The sequence below is a fragment of the Protopterus annectens genome, chromosome 4.part0, assembly GCF_019279795.1.
Source record: "Protopterus annectens isolate FY-2018-M chromosome 4.part0, PAN1.0, whole genome shotgun sequence".
NCBI classification, from domain to species: Eukaryota; Metazoa; Chordata; order Ceratodontiformes; family Protopteridae; genus Protopterus; species Protopterus annectens.
In genome coordinates, this window is record NC_056733.1 from 76471510 (window position 1) to 76493550 (window position 22041).

General features: G+C 44.1%; 1 protein-coding gene across 2 annotated transcripts in view; it reads left to right on the forward strand.

Annotated features, from left to right (window-relative positions):
• RNF157 (ring finger protein 157) overlaps positions 1 to 22041 on the forward strand; it is a 1565029-nt gene that overhangs the window by 493151 nt on the left and 1049837 nt on the right. For both annotated transcript variants that reach the window (XM_044068100.1, XR_006364438.1), the window contains exon 2: positions 148 to 266. In XM_044068100.1, coding sequence (XP_043924035.1) covers positions 148 to 266 — 119 coding nt within the window. The remainder of the gene's footprint in view (positions 1 to 147; positions 267 to 22041) is intronic.

Genomic DNA, 22041 nt, shown 5'->3' on the forward strand with positions numbered 1-22041 from the left:
TTAAATGAAATATTAGAGCTCTTAACTTTTGGTCTTGTTCATTAGTTGTAGGGTGTGCCTTAAAATCTGTGCTTTTTCTGGAATATTATGTACTTAACCTAATTTTGTAACTAACATTAACGTTATTAATTTGCATTTTGTTTATAGGGAGCTACTTTGCAAATCACTTTATCATGGGAGGTGAGAAATTTGAGTCTGCACAACCAGAGGGCTACCTGTTTGGGGAGAACACCGACCTCAACTTTCTGGGAAACAGACCAGTGCCTGTAAGTGCATTTAATGCATTCATAGTTATTCTTTTTCCTTTTAAGTTAAATGGTTCTTTTGTAAATGGAATTTTGTCTGTTAACATTTTGCCATGGTATTTGATTGTTTGCACCAGTAGTTCTTGCAGAGAACATAGAATGCCTCATCCACGATCCTTACAAAGGAGGGCAAAGTTGAATCTACTGCTGTACTGGCACAAGTCTAAGGTGAATGAGTGTGCTAGGTCATTGTGGGATGTTGGCTTATTTACTGTCATGTCAGTACTTCAAAAGTGTGGGTTGTTTTCTTTCGGCTTTTCCTGGTTAGGGGTCGCCACAGCGGAACTGCGGTTCGCTAATGATTGTCAGTAGATTTTCACGAACGCAGAGGTGCCAGCTCGACGTTCAAACTTCAACGAAGGCACGCCCATTTACGCATGTCTTTCAAACGCCATCCCAACCGTGGGGAGGACATGCAGACTCCCCGCACTCCAGCCGGGAATCGAATGGGAGAACCTCTTGCTGAGAGGCAACTACGCTACCGCTGCACCACCACGGATCTAAAGTGTGGGTATTTATGGTTGTTACTATATCCTGAGGAAGAAAGTTCACTTTACTTTCTGTGATTATTTCTCAAAAGATTGAGTAGGTCACTTTTATAACTTGCGTAACAATTCTTTGTATCCTAATTTGTTGTACAGTTTTCTGTTTGTGTTTGTACAAAAAGGGAAAGTTGCCAGGGTGTGGATGTAGCCCACAAACCCATGGGAATAAATGGGGTGGGGATGGGGGGGAGATTGAGTTGCTAAGCCAGCCTGTTTGTTTATTTATTTATTTTTTTTATATAAAAAAAATAAATAAATATTTTGTTCTGTTGGATGTATTGGTAAGTTTAATTATTTACTGGTAGAAATTTGAGTTTTGCTTTGAAAGAATTTACTCCCTGGTTGTCTAACACTAATTAAAAAAAAATGCCAGATAGTGTTGACATTTCTTTCCCCTTCGAATGGTATTTAAATATTGGAAATGTTGTGGTGGTCATTTTCAGAAAATTTTGATAGGAGAACGTGCTTTATTTAGATAGGAGCAATCCTTGTGCCATGTTGAAAAAGAGTGGGGTTTTGAGATTAGGAGCATTTTTCATTATGAATTGTCAACAAAACATTGCTTGCCTTTAATCTCCTATTCCAGTTTTGATGAACTGATCAAAATGACACATCATGGAGTGCAGCTGTTTTCAGTGGGGCATTCCCTTGCTTTGCATTATGTCTAGCTGTTGTGTTGATTGCATGTTCGTTTGTTAACTGTGAAAGAAAAACGAGAATGTCTGCACAGTACCTGGTTGGTTTGCAGTGCTCATTTCAGTTTTTTTCCCTTTTTTTGGTGGGAGGAGATGGAGTATCCTTGTTGTTTTGTTGATTTTGAGATGGAAAAGGTGCAGACAGCACCACCATCATGGTTGGATAATTAAAATGTGTGGGAGATCCCATGCAGTTTTATTGTGCAATGCGCTTCCACTCTAGGTGAGTGATGGATCATAGATTGTAGCAGTTGTCTCCGCCCATGACAAAAACGGCAGTTATTTTTCAGCAGAGGCACACAAGATCAAACTTGAGCTAACATGCAAGGTGATGTATATAACATTCAGAATCTCTTCTGTAGAATGAAAGATCTTCACAAAGTTTATTTTAGCTAAGTTAATGTTTCATTTTCATAAGGAGTTCTGCTGGTGTTGAAGGAGATTGTTGAAAACGGCGAATACAGAAATGATGGCTTTTTGGCACCTGTTCCTTTGTTATCCAAGTGTTATTGCAGGCAGTGGACGGTTTCCTTTTTCTGTTGCTTGTACAGAAATAATTTCTTGGCACTTTATTTTTCATATAACAAAGCAATTTATTCAGAACATTTATTGTTGTATGCTTGTCTGATTGTCTTTGTTTTGACATTAATTTGATAGGCCTTTGTAGACATGACATTTTTAGAAATTACATTTTGGTCTTGCTGAGGTTCTTTTTGCATTTATTTTTAGTGTTTAAAGTATCAAAAGATGCAGAGATGCTGTATTCTGTTCACAGTGTACACATGTCTGCATTGTATAACACTTGACAGTAGGCAGCAAATCAATATAGGTTAGTCATAATGCCATTTTAAGTTTTTGTGTAAGGAAATAGCTTTGCTCGTGGTTTGCTTTTCCAAGAAAAAAATCCTCCAGCTTAAGAATCTGTTTCTAATAGTATGGCATTTGTATCTCTGTGTAGCATTATGCAACTAAACAGAAGAGCAGACTGGGAAAGTAAGTTATATTGTGCAAACAGAAGAAGCACTGGAGAATGCATAAGGGGAAAATGCGAGCGGACTTCGTGTCTATATTATCTTATCGAAGTTACACAGAATATCGAATCTGATATGGTCGACACCATATCATCGAATTCCGAATCATCGAAAAATAAAAAAAAATGCCTAAAAACAAAAATAAATAAAAGCTTACCTTTGCAAGCGGGGGGGGGGGCAAGCCCCCCTGCACCCCCCACAACTCCCTTACTAAAGTATACCAACTCCGAGACCACACTACATTGAACTAAATGGAAGTCTCCACTTATGGAGATTTCCGTTTAAACGTGTGATGTTTTTTGCTTTCACTAATGTGGTGCCGAGAATATCAACTTCGATATTGTTGGCCTTCGACAACATGAAGTAGACCCCGGACTTCATGTTATAAAATGTGCTATAATATTCGCTGGTAAATCAGAGTGCAGAAGTAAATTTGAATGATGCCAAAGCATATGTTGTGGCGCAGATGTTCAAATAGAATGGCAGTCTATTTTAATAGCCACAGTAAGAATACAGAGTATCGGACTGTATAGACAGGAGGGTAAGGGAAAGTGAGCTCTTCTACTGTAAAGGTTACACCTATGCCTTAAATACAGTATGACGTACCAGAGCCTTCACCTAAATAAAAACTCTTGTGAGGCATATGGCATGCATGTATGGTGAAAGAAAGGGAGGATACACCACAAGTGCTTAATCTAGAGTAGTGACAATTGTTAGAGGGAAAATCTCTCTCTTGCATTTCTTGCTCTTTGAATTTGTGCAGCTCCATACAGGAGTTGATAGCAGTAGCAGAGATGTCACTTTTGTTAATTCAACATTTGTGTTATAGTAGTATGCTGAGAGTTCCCTGTGCTTGACTTTGTTGAACATATGAACTACTAGTTGCAATGGACTTCTGGTACTTTTCATTTGCAGAATACAAATGTATGCTTCTGGGATCCCCAGTGATCTTTGTGTGCTAACCCCCTCAAATGTCTATACTTCACGCCAAGCACAGCCCCCCCCCCCCCCACACACACACTTTTTCTGTGGTATTGTACCCATGGCTGTCTGCTACCTATTCCTTTTATATCTTGCACTTCCTCCCTAGTTTAATTGAAATGCTAATGCTTTTGTTATAGTATTGCTTAGAAAGTCTTGTGGCCAGTAGTTGCATGGTCTCTCAGCTGTCCCTATTCTGTATTTCCACAACTTTTCTTTTGTCAGTTAATTGCTATTTTTTATCATAAGTACATGTTAGCAAATAGCAGGCAACTTCTTTTTTCGTAGGTACTGATTAGCAGAGTTATGGTAAACTGCATATTTAAATTATTTTACAAAATTTTTTATCTGCATTGTAGAGCTACAGGCCCTGTTAATAGGTTACCTCCTCAGACCTTCCACAAGGACAGGATCTCGTTGCACACGAACACCTCATTTATGCCAGAAATTGCCACAGAAATCTGCTTGAACTGAGCGCTGCATTTCCCAGTGTTCTCTGTATGCTGCTGAACTGAGACTTCTTAACTTGCGGCATGGATGTCCATAAATAAATTGGATTTTATGTAAACAGGAGGGAGAGACATTTGCGAAGGTTATTTTCACCTTTATAAATTTTTCCTCTTCAGCCCTTGGCTAAAGTAGTTCCTTTTAAAAAAGATTTTTAACTGCATTGTAACCAGAGCCATGTTTACTACAGATTTAGCATTATAGTCTATGCACAAAACAAAAGTGAGTGCACTGAGACTAATGTTTTCACAGGTTAAGGCTTTGTTAAACAAAAGGGCACACATCTGAAGTAATGTACCTTCATACAACAGCAAAATCACCCGCTGGATAGCCATTTGGCTCACTGATAGGGCCCAGGAGGTAAAAATAGGTGAGGCCACCTCCACCAAGAGGCCAGTCACTCGTGGAGTATTTCAGTGCTTCGTACTGGTGTCCGCTCCTTTTTGGCATGCATTTCCCTGAAGTGGAAGCAAATGCTGAAGGTTTATGGCTGATTAAGTTTGCAGATGATTGCAAGAAGGGGTTATCATAGACTGCCCTGCAGACACTAGCATTCTTCAACAAAGTCCATCTTTGACTAACAGATGGTGCCAAAGTTATCGTCTTAAACTCATTGCTTACAAAATGCATAATTGCACCCTTTGGGAAGTCCACCATATCAACTAATTAATATGTTGATAATACACCCCTAAGAGTGGACCCTGTGGTCAGGGATCTAGGTATGCACATAGACAATAGCCTTACCTTCTACCATCACGTGGCCACAGTGGTGAGGAAATCCTTTTATGCTGCACAACTTTATAAGTAAGGGCATGGCATCTAGGTCCAGAGAAGTCATTATCCCACAGTACTCCACCCTTATCAGGCCAATCATAGAGTACAGCACTTCCTTTGGTATGTACCTGACCAGGCATATGTAGCAACTAGAGCAACCTCAGAGGCTCCTTACAAAAAGAATACAAGGCATAACAAACCTGCCTTATGCAGAGTGCCTAAAGTCCTTTCTGTCTACATTGTCTCCTATAGATTGCTGATTGGTGATCTATGCCTGGTTTACAAGGCATCCATAAACCCCACACATGAATCTCCTACATATTCGTAAATCAGAGAGTACCAGAAAAGCAATGTCTAGGGAGCTGAATTTTGTTTGTGACTTACAGAAGAGGCTGGAGAGGCAGTTGTGTCTCAGTGACTGCCCCTCTTATGACACAGGCTTCCCATCCATGTCAAGCTAAGTTCATATATTACCTAGTTTAAGCACAACCTAGACCAGTAGATGGGGAATAGGAAATTTGCATTGGGCCTGATACCCATGTCCCTTATGGGCAGTGGTAACTTGTAAATGCTTGGATGTTCATCGTGCATACAGCTGCAGTAATCACAAATGGGTTCTCTGCCGGCAGGCGGTCCCTCGGTCGGCCAAATTCCAAAGTCTAGGTCCGGCGTCGGTTGTTGTCGCTTTCTTTCCTGACGTCAGTGAGGCAGGGGTATACAAGACACAGCCGACGCCATTTTCTTCAGTCTTTTTTGCCGCACGGTGCCCGAAGCAGAAGCAGTTCGCAAGTGCCGGTCGGCCAGCTCCTGAATTTAAATGCTTGGTTCTCTGTGCTCTGTTTGTATGCAGGACATCTTAATTTTTTTGAGAAAACTTGGCTAGGCTTAGGCACCCTGGGTTGTTAGACTAGTAACAATTTGTGAAAACACAAGAGAACAAAAAAATCTCAAATCTGTCTTTAATTCCGAGAAGTGGCCATCTTGAACTTAGCATGTTTAAGTCTGATCTTTTGGTCATTCAGTCTCTGCTTTATCGGTCCTGACATTTTGTATGGGTACCCATGTAGCCCTTTAGATTTTTTTTTTGTTTGTGAAGCCTTGAAAACGTCAGTTTGAGCAAATCTGAGCAGTGTTTCTTTTTTAAATTCAAAACCATCCTCATGTTGTTACAGTGACTGAAAGTAGTTTTGGAGCCATTTGGCTTTTGCGACTTGTGAAATGTACACCATTTTTCATAACAAAGTTTTTTTTTTTTTTATATGATTGGTTCTTGCTGCAGTGATTTACATCTAGAGGGGAGTTAACCAATTTTCTCAGTAATTGTAAGCTGGTTATTAACTATTAGACTGTATTTATGGTATAGCCGTCAGAAAAGTATAGATCAGAAAGGAAGGAGTCCCAGCACTGAGTCTTGGAGTAGCTCTGCTAGTTTTTCTTACTTTCTGAAGTGACACCTGCTACCTTAATTATGTATGTTCCTTCTTTCTGCTGATGTGCAATCCAAATGTGAGAGTCTGTCTTGATGTCTTTTAGATTTGTAGTGCCAGCATGGAGTATAGTGTCAAAGGCTTTGGCCAGACTATATGGACTGAATGACCCCTATCCACTGCTTCTGACATTTTTGAATAAATTTACAAAATTGAATGGACATAACCTAACCTTTATAAAAGCAGACTTTTGTGGGTCTTGTATGAAGCTTTGAATAGTATGGTTTATGAAGTCTAAGATAATACACTCCATAGCCTTGCAGATTAGGCTGATGGGACTGTAGGAGTTCCTGGGGTCTTTGGTAGGACCTCCTTCATGAATGGCATTACAGCAACTCTTTTACATATCCCTGAAACGTACCATGTGTCTGGGTTTAAGGTGAGCAAGTGTAGGAAGGATTCAGAAAGGGCATGTTTGATGCTTTGTTGTGAGTGTCAATGTAAATTTACCTGGGCCCATGGAAGAGGTATTTTTTGTTTTAATGGCACAGTCAGGACCTGCCCTCTGATTATCTTGGAGGGTATATGGGACTTGAGGTTTCACAAAATTTCAGTGTCTGTTTCTTGGGTAAAGCTGGCACAAAATCTGTCTACAGGTAAGTTAGCCTATATCCTTAGGATCAATGTGGGTAATGCTATTTAGATTTGTTTTTTTTCCAAACGTCTCTTTCTTATAGATATTAACTTTGTAGCATATCCTGACTTTCTCATCTTTACAGTGTCTCTTGACTCTCACTTTTTGTGCAACTTGTATCAGAGAATTATCATAACTTTGCACCGGTAATTTTACTTGCACTTCACACATTCACAACATTTAATGAGGTCAGGTCTTTCCCTTAAATATACCCAACATCATCAACATTTCCTCTTGAACATTAAGTGAAACCCATTCATTCCTCACAGGGGTGAGATCCCACTAGTCTATTTATTCCCCTTGAAGGTGGAAGTCTGGTGCTGAGTGGTGCCATTATTCACTAGGAGGGTGGGGATCTTTTGCATAAGCTCATAGCATCTCCCTGTCCTAGGGCTTGCATTCTGCACCAACACTTTTACCAGGAAGTGTGTGTTACCACAAGTCTTCTTGCTGCAGTGAGTCAAACAGATGATCTTCCCTCAAGATAGGGAGTGGTTGCTTCTGCCACTCATTACTGTCCTTCCTCTGGTCCATCCAGCACCGGGGCCATTACTCAAGTATTGGTCATCTGGGGTGGAGGTAAGGTCATCTTGTTTCATCATTTGTTGTTCCACAAATTATACTAGTCCTTATTAAACAATCTTGCAACTCAACAAATTCAGTCTTTAGAGTTAATGTGAGCATCTGTACTCTTACTCCAGTGGGGATGGCGCAGTGGTGCACCAAGTTGCATTGTCGCCTCACAGCAAGAGGTTCTCCGGTTTGATTCTCTGTTGGGGTGCCTTCTGTGCAGAGTCTGCATGTCCTCCCTGCGTCCGTGTGAATTTTCTCCGGGTGCTCCAGTTTCCTCCCACGTTACAAAGAAATGCATCCGGACCATTTCTTCCCAGGTCTCTGCTGAAAATTGGTTTTATTCTAAGTCGAACTTCCATGGTAACCAAATGTTAAAAATAAATAAAGATCAGTACCAGTTAAGAACAAATGTTTAATAAATGACACATTTTCTTTCTTCTCTGACATTAACTCCTGAATTTATTTCTGTATGCTGTGCTTTATGCTCTTCATCAGGAAAAGAAACACTGCAAGGCTTCTTTCCCACAATGATGCAGGATTCTAGCACACTGAACCTTTTTAGACTTTTCTGCTAATCCATTGCAGCGAGGACTAACTCAAATATCTGCATCCTTGGGTGTCAAATTTTAGCTAAATGTCTTTGAAGAGTATGAGTTCCCAATGGATGCAGTCAAGTCACATTTCCACTGTGAATTCTACTTATAAACTTCTTCCACAGACAGTCTTGAAAACGAATGTTTTCACTGACTCTGATATATTTCTTCAGTTCTGACAGATGACACCGTCTCTTGTCAGGAAGCTTAAATAATGCAGAGACTGGATATAGTGCAGCCTCATGAAGTCTGTATTCCAGCTCAATTATCTGGAGTTCCTGTGTACCATATGCCATGGTAATCAGTGTAGCTGGCTAATTAACATTAGGTTATGTACCTGATATCTGATCATTCTGGGTGCGAGAATTGGAGGAAATACCACTCGTGTCAGAATTACCCTGAATCATAAGATACAACTGTCTTGTTTTATACTCTAATAGAAGATGTTAAGAAATGAATGCTATCTATGTAAGGTAGCTACTACAAGGCAATTGTTTGTATACATTTGAAATTAAAAAAGTCAGGAAATCTGAATAATCCCTTCTTTTGCAACAGACGTATTTTGGTCCCCTGTAGCGAAGTTAAGAATTTACAGTTTGGCTAGCTGCTTAGATTGACTTCTCTTCATTATCCCAAAAGGAAGCCTCTTTGAGGAGTCCTTAGAACAAGAACTTCCATTTAGGATCAGCTGTAGCTTATGTTGCCTTTTTCGGAAACGTAAGCTCTGTAATCATTTGCAAAGCTGCTGCTTCAGCCATACATTTTCTGTGCACCACAACTTGGTTGTGTTGTCCAAAGTTTTGCTATGACGGTTGTTGAAGGTTCAGTTGAGGAATTTCCACCTTATTTTAGAATGTATAGCTTTATATTTTTACTGTCCAGAACTGTGACTACAGGAACAGTGTTTCGTCGTAGTAGAGTAGTTTGAGATGCTCATCACAGCAGTGACTGAAGTGTGACCCTGTTCTCAGTGGCAGCCTTTCACTTTCCCCATAACCCCTTCCTTAACTTGAGTCTTTTGTAGTTAGGTCTGGTATTGTTTTGATGCAAGAACCTTCTAGTGGTGATATTCATGTTGGTTAAGCATATGTTCTCCTGCCAGAACTGTATATTGGATTAGCATTTTGTCAAAGAAAATCCTAGCTGTAGGTTAATGTTGTGCTTGCTCATTTGATTATAGGTTTAACAGTTTTGTTTCTACTTGTATTTTACACACCACAAAAGATTAACCTTTTTCCCCAAAACATGTCCTAATTGCTTGGTGCTTCATTGGTGGTGCCACATATGCAGTGAAAACCGAATTAGTAAACTGGATATAATGGGTGGGACTTGTGTCAAACCCCGCTGGAGTATTGTGATTTCTTCCAGAAATGGGCAGCATCCATGTTTACCACCATAACTGAGGATTGGAAAGGACTGACATTTTCTGATTTTTTGCTTGTGGGTATCACAGTTCTAGTGATAAAAGCCAACAGTATCTGTGGCCAGTACGCATACATTTTGTGTATACCCAGTTGCAGCACAGGGGCTGTATCTTCTTTCCCAGGCTTAAGTGAAATTTGACGGAGGAGTTTTAACTCAGAGTCCAGCACTGATGATCTCCTCAGTCCTGTACCACTATGGTACATCCCAGTGGCGGATCCAGGATGTTGTAAAAGGGGGGGGTGCAGTCTGGAAAGTCGACAAGTGAGGTGGGGAGGTGGGAAAGCACAACACTGAGGAAGTGCAATGTGAAAGAATCACCTTAAGATATTGTATCAGTATGTGTGAAAGCACAGCAACATACTGTCAGTTGCAAATCATTGGGGTGGATTTAGCATAATGCCTTCACCTTAGACACAAAGTATCTGGCTTGATTCTGACCTCAACTTATTAGCTAGACTTACAGTTATCATTCATGACAGTGATCCATTGAACCTGGTGTGGCTGTGTTAGTGGAGGTATACAACTCCTATCCAGCACACAGCATATTAGTAGACATTACCAGTTGTTTCAAGACATACCTGGAAGATGTTTGGTTGCCCATGCCAAGTCATATTTCTTTTCTACCGCATACCTGACATAAGCATTATGATAACCTACCAAAGAATTCCAGTGAAGGTGATATCACCCCAACAATACCCATAGCAAATTTAAGTAATTTAAGTAAATAATTTGTGAAATTTGCAAAGTTAATTTAAGTAAATAATTTTATGTGCACAAGTGAAGTTCAATTAAAGAACATGTCAAGTTAAGGAAACGCATGATGTTATGTAGTCCTGTCTCGCCTATATTCTTACCCGTGGGTTCGGAGCCGAATATCGGCTCTGCCTCTGCCTATTTTACTAGCTCAAAAGTCTCTGATTGGCTGGGCTAAGAGGATATCCCATGGTACACTGCTCTATATTCCCAGATCTCGTTTGCCGCTTGTAGAGCTCTGACGTGGTCTCACTTGGTTATGGCGAAGTACCTTATTTTGACTTATTTCTCTTGAGAAATTGGGTACTTTATACCCAAAAGCTATTTTAATATTTATATCTTGCTGCTGTCGCTGTGATTGTGTGTTTTCTTGGTGTTTTGTGGTATCCCTAACTGTTCCCACGGGCTAGGCCCGTTTTAGTTAGAGGACCTAGTCCTCCCCTAGTTTTGGTATTCTCGTGTGTTTGTTCTCTGTGTTGTCTTAAGGACCATTTTAGTTAGAGGTTCTTGTAGTGGTGTTATATTTGTTGCTAATCGTTTATTTAGGAGTCCGCTGAGTCTGTATAGTACTGTTTTCTAGTGTACTTTTGGGGGCTTTCCCGCCCGTTTTGAAAAGTTTTGTTAACTGTTCTCTAGAGTTAGCATCATATCTAAGGATCAGAAGAAACATAAGCCTTCGGGCTTTAAAACATGTTCCAAATGCGGGTATAAAATGTCCATCACAGATGGACACTCTGTGTGTGTCTACTGCCTTGGGTCCATCCATTTACAGGAGTCATGTAGCTTTTGCCACGCGTTCAGTCCTAGGGTGCTCCAAGAGAGGAAAAACAAATTGTTTTTAAAGGGACTGCTTAAACCGTCTTTTGAGGAAGCTATAGACTCTGTTTCCAGTTCTCAGTCGAAATCTAAAGCCTCCAAGTCCAAGAAAAGGTCTCGGGCTCCATCTGCATCTTCGGAGCCTCCGGAGAAGATTACTATATTGGACTCTGCTTACTCTGCTCCACTGTCCTTGGGGCTGCAGGAGGTATCTGTATTATCTAAATCAGCGTCTGCTCCAATTATTCTCAAAACCATTTGGAGCCGGTCGCCTAGTGTGAGGCATGGTTCACCAGATAAGAGATCCTAATCTCCATCCATCTCCTCCAAATCCTCCAGGCATTCTGATTTGGATGTTGATAGGGTAGTGCAGAGGCTCCTGCAGTCGCCGGTGTTGGCCAAATTGTTTTCGGCTCCGACCCAGTCTGCTCCGGAGCCAGTTCCTATGACTGTTTCGATGATTCCTCCTCCGAGCACATCTTTGTTGTCGGAGCTGGTATGTTCCGCTCTGAGTGATGTTCCTGCGCCGGCTCAGATACCTCCCTTGGGTTTATCTGTGCCGACCTCTGCTCCGACCATGTCTGTTCCGTCCACAGGGTTCGAGACTCTGGTCTCCTCGGTCGTGCCCGAAGGGAACACTTCGGGACATCTGTCTGTTCCGAGTCTCCCACTCGGTGCATCGGCCTGGGGGACCCCGGTCGTGGCCTTGGAGGTGGGCTGGTCCTCTTACTTGGGGGGGGGGGAACGTGCCTTTGAGGCCATGCGGAGTGCGCTGGCCAGATCATCAGCTACATCACCTGGGTCGGTCATTCCATCCCCTACCACCCTGGCGAGAGCTTCTGACACTCATCTAACCTTGGACAGTAGAGCGCCAGACCCTAAGAACACCCCCACGAGCGGTCCACCACTTTCTGAGGGTCTCTGAGCCAGTGCCTGAGGAATCTCCCAGAAAGAAATTGTGCAAGAGGAAACACATAGACTCCCAGGACGAGTCTCTTACTTCAGATACTGACCTCGAGGAATCTGAAGGATCCCCCAAGTCTTCCTCTGATGATGTTTCTTTCTCCGATATCCTGGAGATACTGAAACAAAGAGGAAACTGACCTTCCAAAACTCCTGAGGAGTAGTCCGTATTCCTTAAGGCCTTTGGCGCTCAACCCTCTGCCTCCTGGGTGTCTCCACCCTTCGATGAACTTCTTGACCTTATCTGTCGAAGGGTGTGGGAAAACCCTGATTCTGTGGAGCCCATACCCAGGCGTCCCAACAAATTTCTCTCCGCCCCTCAGGGAAGAGTTTCTGTCAAAGGGAGTCCCTGTAGATGCCATGGTGGTGGCGGCAGCCACCCAGAAGGAACTTGCAGAGTTTTCCTCGTCAGTCCATCCTGCTAACAAAGAGTCTAGGACTGTGGACCGTTACGGGAAGCGTACCCTATCTTCAGCAACCTTCACTTTACGGTTGCTGAATTACTTCATTTCACTCTGCTCCAGAGAGATCTCCTCAAAGAGCTGGGAGATACTCTTGTGGGTAACATACCTGAGGCGGTGGCTCAGACAGTTGACGCTCAGGTTTCTACCCTCAACTCCATCGCAAACTCGTCCATGCGACATTTCGTATGCAGCCGAGGGAGCGAGTAGGGCAGCCAGCTCAGGGGTCGCCCTTAGAAGGCAAGCCTGGCTGCGCCTGTGTCACTTCGCGGAGGCCTTCAAGTCTTCCTTGATTGATGCCCCATTTGATGGTTCCTCCTTGTTTGGGACCAAAGTGAAAGACACCCTCACCAGGTGCGAGCAAGAGGGAAAGACCCTGTCTGCCATAGGGGTCAGTTTTTCCCTTCCATCTAGGCTTTATCCCAAGACCCAGAGTGGGGGGAAGATGTGGTTAAAGAAATCACAAAGGTTTTTCCTGCCGCGCAAGGTGAACCCCCCCCCCCTCCAGAGGCAGGGGGGGTTATTCAGGGAGATGTCGCCCCAGAGGCAGAGGGGGCCCCACAATTCCGGAGACCACGACTCCTTCCGTGGCTCCCCATACTCTCATTCCTGAGGGTGTGCCCAACTGTGTTTATCCGGAGCCAGTTGGGGGTCGAATTTCCTTGTATCCAGAAGCCTGGGAAAACATTACTCAGGCCCGATGGGTATTAAGGATAATTTCCAGAGGTTACCTCATTCCATTCTCTTCAGTACCCCCTCCAATAAGAAAAATCCCAGACGTTCCACCCAGTCAAAGGGATCAAGCAGCCTCAGAGATATCTCAGCTGCTAGAAAAAGGAGCCATCCAACCAGTCCCCTCAGACCAAATCGGATTAGGGACTTACTCAAGATTCTTTTTGGTGCCGAAAAGAACAGGGGACCTGAGACCCATATTAGATCTCCGTCAACTCAACAATTACGTACACAAGTCCAAATTCCGTATGGTCACTCTACAATCGATTCTCCCATTGTTGGGAGAGGAAGTATGGATGTGCTCCATCGACCTCAAGGATGCTTACTACCATGTCAAAATGGACAGGGCATCCAGGTGGCACCTACGCTTCCGGCTGGGAGCCAGTCACTTCCCGTTTCGAGCCCTGCCCTTTGGTCTCATCACAACCCCCAGGGTGTTCACCAAGTGTATGGCAGTGGTGATGGCTCACTTGAGACGTCAAGGATTCCAGGTGTTTTGGTACCTGGACGACTGGCTCCTTACTGCCCCCACCAGGCATCAACTAGTTCAGACCAGGGACGCTACCATCAGTCTGTCACCGATTAGGCATAACAGTAAACTGGAATAAATCTGCCTTATTGCCCTTACAGCATGTCACCTTTATAGGAGCAGAGTTGGACACCATTTGAATGCGAGCATTCTTACCACAAGAAAGGATCACAGTGTTGCAACAACAAATACTCACGCTGATGCCCCTGAGACATGCAAAGGCAAGACTGATTCTACAACTCCTAGGTACCATGGCGGCGACTATCATGTTGGTCCCTTTAGTGAGATTACACATGAGACTTCTTCAATGGCTCCTCTTTGTCCAGTGGTCTCTCCAAAGACTTCTGCTATCCCAACCCATCTTAATCACAGACAGGTGCAAGCAGGACCTCAATTGGTGGCTGTGCACCAACAACTTGAACAGGGGAAAGCCTTTTGTTCCACCCGTCCCTATTGCCACAGTGACCACGGACACCTCTCAGATGGGGTGGGGGGGCATTATCTCTGCAGGACGGTCCAAGGCACGTGGCAGGAGCACGAGATGCATTTGCACATAAACGTCCTGGCGATGAGAGCAGTGCTTCTTGCATTGCAGGCACTTCAAGAAGTTCTTCTCTAGGGACTATTGCGATATACTCTGACAACATGTCAGTAGTGTGGTATCGCAACAAACAAGGGGGAACCCAATCTTCTCCACTATGCAGAGAGGCCATGCGGGTGTGGCATTGGGCAATAGCTTCCCAACGGTTTCTGGTGGCAATGCACATTCCGGGGAAAACCACTGTAATAGCGGACAAGCTAAGCAGGGCGATTCTTATGCCCTACGAGTGGTCCCTGAATCGCCTGGTTGCAGAGCGAATCTTCAGCAGATGAGGTCACCCTTGCTGCGACCTTTTTGCCAGCCCTCTCAATGCGAAATGCAGCAACTACTTCTCGCTGATTCCCCCACCGGGGGGATCACCCAGGGACGCTCTGGCTGACAATTGGCCCTCCGGTCTGCTTTATGCTTTCCTTCCATTTCCCCTTCTCTCAAAGGTGATTCAGAAAGCCCAATCCTTGGGAAGCAGAATGATTCTGATTGCCCCACACTGGCCTCGGCAGGTATGGTTCCCCTTCCTTCAACCTTACATTGTGGACACTCCTTGGATTCTGAAACCTCTTTCATTTTTACTAACGCACATGTCGGGACAGTTCCACCCCTCTCTAAGGACACTCCGGTTGACAGCCTGGCTACTCCACTTCCATCGTTAGTCAGGCGTCACAATTTTTCACCAGAAGTGGTCCATATATTATCGTCCTCTCATAAACCATCCACTAGAAAAATCTACTCTAGCAAATGGAAAAGGTTCTCTATCTGGGCTTATTCTAGAGGCATTGATCCCTACACAGCTCCTATTGATTTGATTCTGGAGTTTTTGTCTATGATGTTCTATCAAGGGTCCGCATCAGCCGCCATCATAGTTCAGCTGGCGGCTATATCAAACTTCCACGTAGCTAATGAACCTAGCCTTACGGCACACAGACTATGTAAAGCATTCCTTAAGGGTACCCTATTACTTCGTCCCCCAGTATCCCAGCTTGTCATGCCCTAGGACCTCAGTTTTGTTCAAGCCCTTACTCTACCACCATTCGAGCCTGCAGCTACCTGTGAGTTAAAATTTTTAACATGGAAAACAGCATTTTTAACAGCAGTCACTTCAGCGAGGCGGGTTTCTGAAATTGAAGCCCTCTCCATCAAATCCCCATATTTGATCTTCCATAAAGATAGGGTCTCTCTTAGACCAAATCCATCATTCCTTCCCAAAGTGGCTTCTCTGTCTAATATGAATCAGTCTATTGAGCTGCCGGTTTTCTTCCCCAACTTTTCTAACAAGGCAGAATTCAGATTTCACCAATTGGATGTACATAGACAATTACGCTTCTTTCTACACCAGACAAAAGATATCCGGAAGTCTGACCAACTCTTCGTCTCCTTTTCGGAAAACCGATTTGGTTCTCTGGTATCCAAGGTCACACTCTCTAGATGGATATCCAGTTGTATCTCCTTCATCTATTAGACAACAGGTAAAAAGTTGCCTTTTCCAGTCAAAGCCCATTCCACAAGAGCGGTCTCCACATCTGCTGCCTATCGAGCTAGATTGTCAATGGATGATATATGTGCTGCAGCCACTTGAGCTTCTCCTCGCACCTTTGTTTCTCATTACAAATTGGACGTGGTCTCCAGGGGCAGATCTTCCTTTGGCACCACAGTTCTCAGGAGTATTTTCCTATGAGCCACCCAGGATGTAGGTGCTAGGGACGCTGTCCCACTGATAAGAATGTAGGTGAGATAGGACTACATAACATCAAGAAGTTATGTACTCACCATAACGTTTGATGTATGTAGTCAATCTCGCCGCACATTCTTACTTACCCTCCCCGCCTTCCCCCTGCATGGAGGATTTGGAAGTTAGGTTGTCTCCTGCAAAGTCCCTTTGAATAGCTTTTTGCTTGTATGGATGTGAGGTGTGTATGAAGTAATTATGATGTTCGCAGCAAACCATATCTGGGGATATAGAGCAGTGTACCATGGGATACCCTCTTAGCCCAGCCAATCAGAGACTTTTGAGCTAGTAAAATAGGCCGAGTCAGAGCCGATATTCGGCTCCGAACCCACAGGTAAGAATGAGGCGAGATGGACTACATACATCAAACGTTATGGTGAGTACATAATTTCTTGTTATGAAAAAAAGTCCTAAACAGCAAATAGTCAGTTAAATTATATATAGTGTATAAAAACAAATTTAAACTACTGCAGCATTTCACAAAGGACAGTAACACAAAATCTACTTTGTCTGACCAGGCTAATATGGAAAGCCATGGAAAGACTTATTAGAAAACGGGAACCCTCTGAAAACTGATTGCGTTTCGGTTTGGATTTGTCAAGGGCAGGTCATGCTTAGTGAATCCAATGGACTTTTTATGAAAAGGTCACCAATGCAGTATATGAAGGTAAAATGGTACACACTGCATACTTCGACCTAGCCAAAGCTTTTGACAAAATCCCCCACTCGGCACTGTAGAAAAGCTAAATAAACTAGGAATAAACTCCTATCTCACCTACTGGATTGCCATATGGGTCACAGATAGGATGCAAAAAAATAAAATAGGGAAAGTTACCTCCATAAAAAGATGAGCCACAGGTGGAGTCTTTAGAGTTCTGTGACTTTTCCTGATTTTCTTTGTGTTTCACTGTTGCAGTCATCACCTGTGGGTTATCCCTACTGTGGTTGCCCTCGGCTGGCCTGAATACCAGAATCAATGTTTTTCTGCATCAGCTGCTGACACTTTGCTGCCTGAGGTTAGGTCGTCAGCGCTATAAAGGAAGGCAACCGATGCCATTACATCAGTCTTTCTTGCCGTGGAGCCCATAGCAGAAGCAGTGCCAGTTGGTCGCTACCAGAGTTTGAATTGCAGCTGAAAATGTCTAAAGCTAAGCACCCCATTGGGGATCCTTTTATCCTTTTTTCTTGCACTAGCCAATGTCCGAAAAAGTTAACAATTGTCTCGCCTGTGGAAAGCAAATACCCCACCGAGACTTCCAGTCATACTGTGTCATTTGTTTAGGCCTAGACCATGATGTCCCCTGTTGCTGGTTTTGTGCCCTCTTTAATGCAAGAACCATTTGTTATAGAGCTCTTATTGTAGCCAGGTATTTTCGTTCTGAAATGGCGTCTGTCAGCAAACAATCCGTAGACATTCTGAAAAAACCTAAGGATAAAGATAGAGACAGACCACACAAGGCTAAGCCTTCCTACGTCTCTACCACTAAGCAGGTCATCAGTTCTCCGGAATTCAGTGAGGTGCCTTCACAGCCCTTGATACCCGGTTTGATACCTTCGCAGGCCTCTACTGAGACCCTTTCGGAGTCTGGTATAAAGCAGAAATCTTCTTTGTCTTCTGAGCCTTTGGTTGTCTCTGCATTGGTTGGGTCCAGAGCTGCAATGCAGGCACCGGCTTCCGAGGAGGTTTTTCGCACTACCGAATTTAGACAAAAATAGACATCTTCTCTGACTACCATTTATCTCAGACAGTTGGATACTCTTAGGCCTAGAGGCAAGGCCAATTCTAGGAAAACTACCTCTAGCCACCATTTTACCCCTGCTCCACCACCTCAAGCTCTAATGCTTAAAATGGCAGAGGATCTTATCACCCTTACCAGGGGTACTCACGCCACTCTTAAAAGGAAGAGACCTTTCTCCTGAAATACTAACCGAACAGAATTCTGAGGAGTCTGATTATTCTAATTTTGAAAAGGAACAACCTCGGACTTGCTTATCAGGATTCAGATGCAGAGGAATCCGTCCCTTCTGCCTCCCCACCAGAAGGCATTTCCTTTGGGGAAACCTTTCACACCCTCGGGGAACATATCCCAGGACTTCCCCCAGTCTAAGAAAAGACTAAACCTGCCCCAGCACAGACCCTTGGCCATCCCTCCAATCTTAGAGGTGGTTTATGATGTCTACCGTGAATCCAGCTCAACTCCTGACGTCCTCCCACCTGCTCCCAGAAAAACTGACCGGTATTAGAGTACCGGATTCTTACAAATACCTGTACAGAAATCCTGGTGCAGACCCAGTGGTCATTACACAGGGACCAAAAGGAGACAAAACTAGTTCTGCAAAGAATCCTATTCCTTCTGACAAGGACTCCAAAGCTTTGGACAGATGGGGTAAAAAAGTGTACACCTCTGCAACCTTGGCTATCAGAGCACTCAACTGTCAGTTCCGCATGTTAAAATATCAATAACACACTTTGAAACTATTAAAACAAAAGCTTTCAACCTTTCCTGACTGTGCCAATTCGAAAGTGTTATCAGATTTACTGCACTCTACTTGTCAAGTGGCTACACACTCATACTGTGGATATGATGCCCTAGAAGCCTCATGCAGGGCAGCAGTGTCAGGATCTGTCATTCGGAGACATGCATGGTTGAAGGAACATCCGCTCCCTGATCATGTCAAATCTAACTTACTTGATACACCCTTGGATAAGGACCACTTGCTAGGAGTAAAAACAGAAGAGGTGCTTAAAAAGATGGAAGACCAAGCAAAATCTATGCAAACAGTAAAAGACTTCTTTCAGGTACAACCTCCTGGGTTTAGCAGGAACTTTCCCTCAAAATGCTGGTCCTTTCCTGCACCTAGCAGACTGGGGCAAGGTAAGCCCCACAGGGACAGACTGTCTAGACCCCTATCCCAGGGGCAGCAGAGGACCAAACAGTGGACCACTTCCGCTCCATAGGCAGGGAGTTCTAAGCCATTCTTCTATGGCAAAAACTCTCAATGACTCCCTCTCCCCCCTCTGCCCTCTTTCCACTCATCAAAAACTAGGAGGAAGGCTCTCCCTCTGCAAAGAAAATTGGCTTTCTGTAACCAAGGACCAATGGGTCTTGAAGATCATTTTTCAGAGATACAAATTCTCCTTCAACGAACTCCCATTTCCAAGAGGGCATCCAGACGTACCTTCAAATCAGTGGGCAGAGGCATTGAAACAAGTCCAAATTCTCATATCCCAAGGGGCAGTAGAACCTGTCCCCTCGGATCAAACAGGCAAAGGCTTTTATTCCAAACTATTCCTTATTCTCAGAAAAGAGGGCACTTGGCATCCTATTCTGGATCTATCCATTCTGAACACCTTCCTGGTGCTCCCCAAATTCAAAATGCTAACTTTGCAGTAGCTGATACTTATGCTGACAAAAAATGCCTGGTTAGTTACCCTGGATCCAAAAGATGCCTACCTCCACATCCCCATAAGGGAATCCTGCAGGAAATTCCTTCACTTCAGATCAGGCTCACAACATTTTCAGTTCTCTGCACTACCCTTTGGCTTATCTACTTCTCCCAGGGTGTTCATCAAATGCTTAGCCCTGGCCATAGCCTTTTGCAGACAGAAAAATATACAAATTTATGCTTATCTGATGACTGCCTCATCCAGGCAGATTGCAAAGAAAAGCTCCTCAAGGACCTCCTCTTTGTCAAAACCCTCCTAACCTCCTTAAGGTACACCATCAATGAAAAGGAATCAAGGCAAACACCCTCCAGGAAGATCATTTTCTTGGGAGCACTGCTAGACACAGCATCCCAAATGGCCTTCATATCCCCAGAAAAGCAGAGCTTCCTGCCTCTCTATTTTACCCAGCTGGCTTCCAGAAGTCCCCTCACTGCGAGGAAGTTCCTGCAAGCCTTTGAGTACATGGCATCTTGCATCCCTCTAATTCCTCTGGCCAGGCTTCACATGAGGAAACTTCAATGGTACCTAAAGAACCTTTGGTGTCAGCATTCTCAACCCCTAGAGACCTCTCTCTCCCTCTGATCCCCTGTATAAGGGCCGTGTTTCTCTGGTGGACAGGGGCCTGTGCCCAGAACAAGGGTCTTTCTTCACCCTCCGCCCAACTGGACAGACCATTACTACTGATGCCTCAGACATAGCTTGGGGGCGCTCACCTAGAAGGCAGGTGCACCCAAGGTCTTTGGGATGCCCAACAACTTCTCTTACACATTAACCAGAAGGAAGTGATGGCAGTACAAAAGGCTCTGACCTCCTTCAAACCCCATCTCAAGCCAGGGGTTCTCCTTATCAAAACAGACAACACCATAGTAATGTGGTAGATCAACAAACAGGGAGGGACCCAATCTTACCCAATACCTACCAGGGATCAACAACACCCTGGCAGACCACTTAAGCAGAAACTTACTGGACTCCTATGAATGGCAGCTCCACAGAAAAATCTTTTTGCAAATCACTCAGGCATGGGGGACTCTGGAGGTGGATCTCTTTGCTTTGCACCTCAACCATCAGCTGAAAAAATTCTGTACCAGTGAGTAGCACTACCTAGCATGGAAGGAGGATGCCTTGACCTTCCCGTGGAACACCCTGTTTGTGTACGCATTCCCTCCTGTACCTCTCATTCCCAAGGTACTGATCAAAATAAGGGAGGAGAGACCAAAGGTCATCCTCATTGCCCCAGATTGGCCCAGAAAAGATTGGTACCCCTTACTGCGCCACCTGACCTTACAGCCTCCCATGCAACTTCCCTGATCTCAGACCTCGTAATTCAGGTGGGCGGGGATGCTGCACCCAGACTTGCAGACTCTCAAACTGTCAGCATGGCTATTACTCTTAAGGCAAACAAGGGGCCCGTGTTAAGCAAACAGGTCCTTGATATTATGGCAGAGGCCAGAAGGCCCAGCACCAGAAAATCATACGCAGGAAAATGGAAAAGATTCTGCTCCTAGGGCCAGTCCAGAGGGGGCAATACCTCACAACCTTCCATCCCTCTTATCCTGGACTTACCTAGTGGTGCAGGTTAATAGTGGCCTCTCCTTCTCCTCTATTAAAATCCACGCCTCAGCCATTTCAGCTCTGTTTGATACAGAACGGCCCCTGTTTTTCCATCCTTTGATTAAACAGTTCCTTAGAGGGACTTCTAATATCAGACCTCCCAGAAGGCCACCCACTCCAGCCTGGGACCTGAATTATGTTATGGAAAAACTAACTTTACCTCCCTTCAAAATCTGCTGCTTCAGCAGGACTAAGATACCTCTCCTTTTCTCCTAGCTGTCACCTCAGCCAGAAGGGTTTCAGAACTTCATCATCTTCCATGCAGACAGGGTCTCCCTGAGTACTAAAGTCCTCCTTTATGCCCAAGGTGGTATCTGATGTGACCCTCAACCAGACTATTCATCTACCTACCTTCTTTCCTAACCCTCAAACAAAGGGGAAAGAATTCTGCACTCACTAGACATACACGGACAGTTCAGATACTATCTGGACTGTACTAAACCCGTCAGGAAAACAGACCAACTACTTGTCAGCTTTGCCCGAGGGGCAGAGGAGAAGGCCATTTCCAAACAAACCATTTCCAAATGGATATCACACCGTATCCATTTCTGCTATAGATTGCATGGGAACCCCCCCCCCCAAGTTTATTCGAGCCCATTCCACTAGGACAGCCTCCACCTCCACAGCATTCCTCAGAGGAGTTCCCACCAGGTACATCCTGGAAGCTGCCACCTGGAATTCTGTCAATACTTTTACCAAGCATTACCACCTATTTCTATTTTCTAAGGCTAGAGCAAGGTTTGCCTCTGCAAGTTCTGCAGGTCATGCTGACCCATTCCTAGGTCTCTTACTAATTTTTACCACACTTCTCCTCAGCTTTGGGAATCCTCCCACAGGTAATGACTGCAACAGTG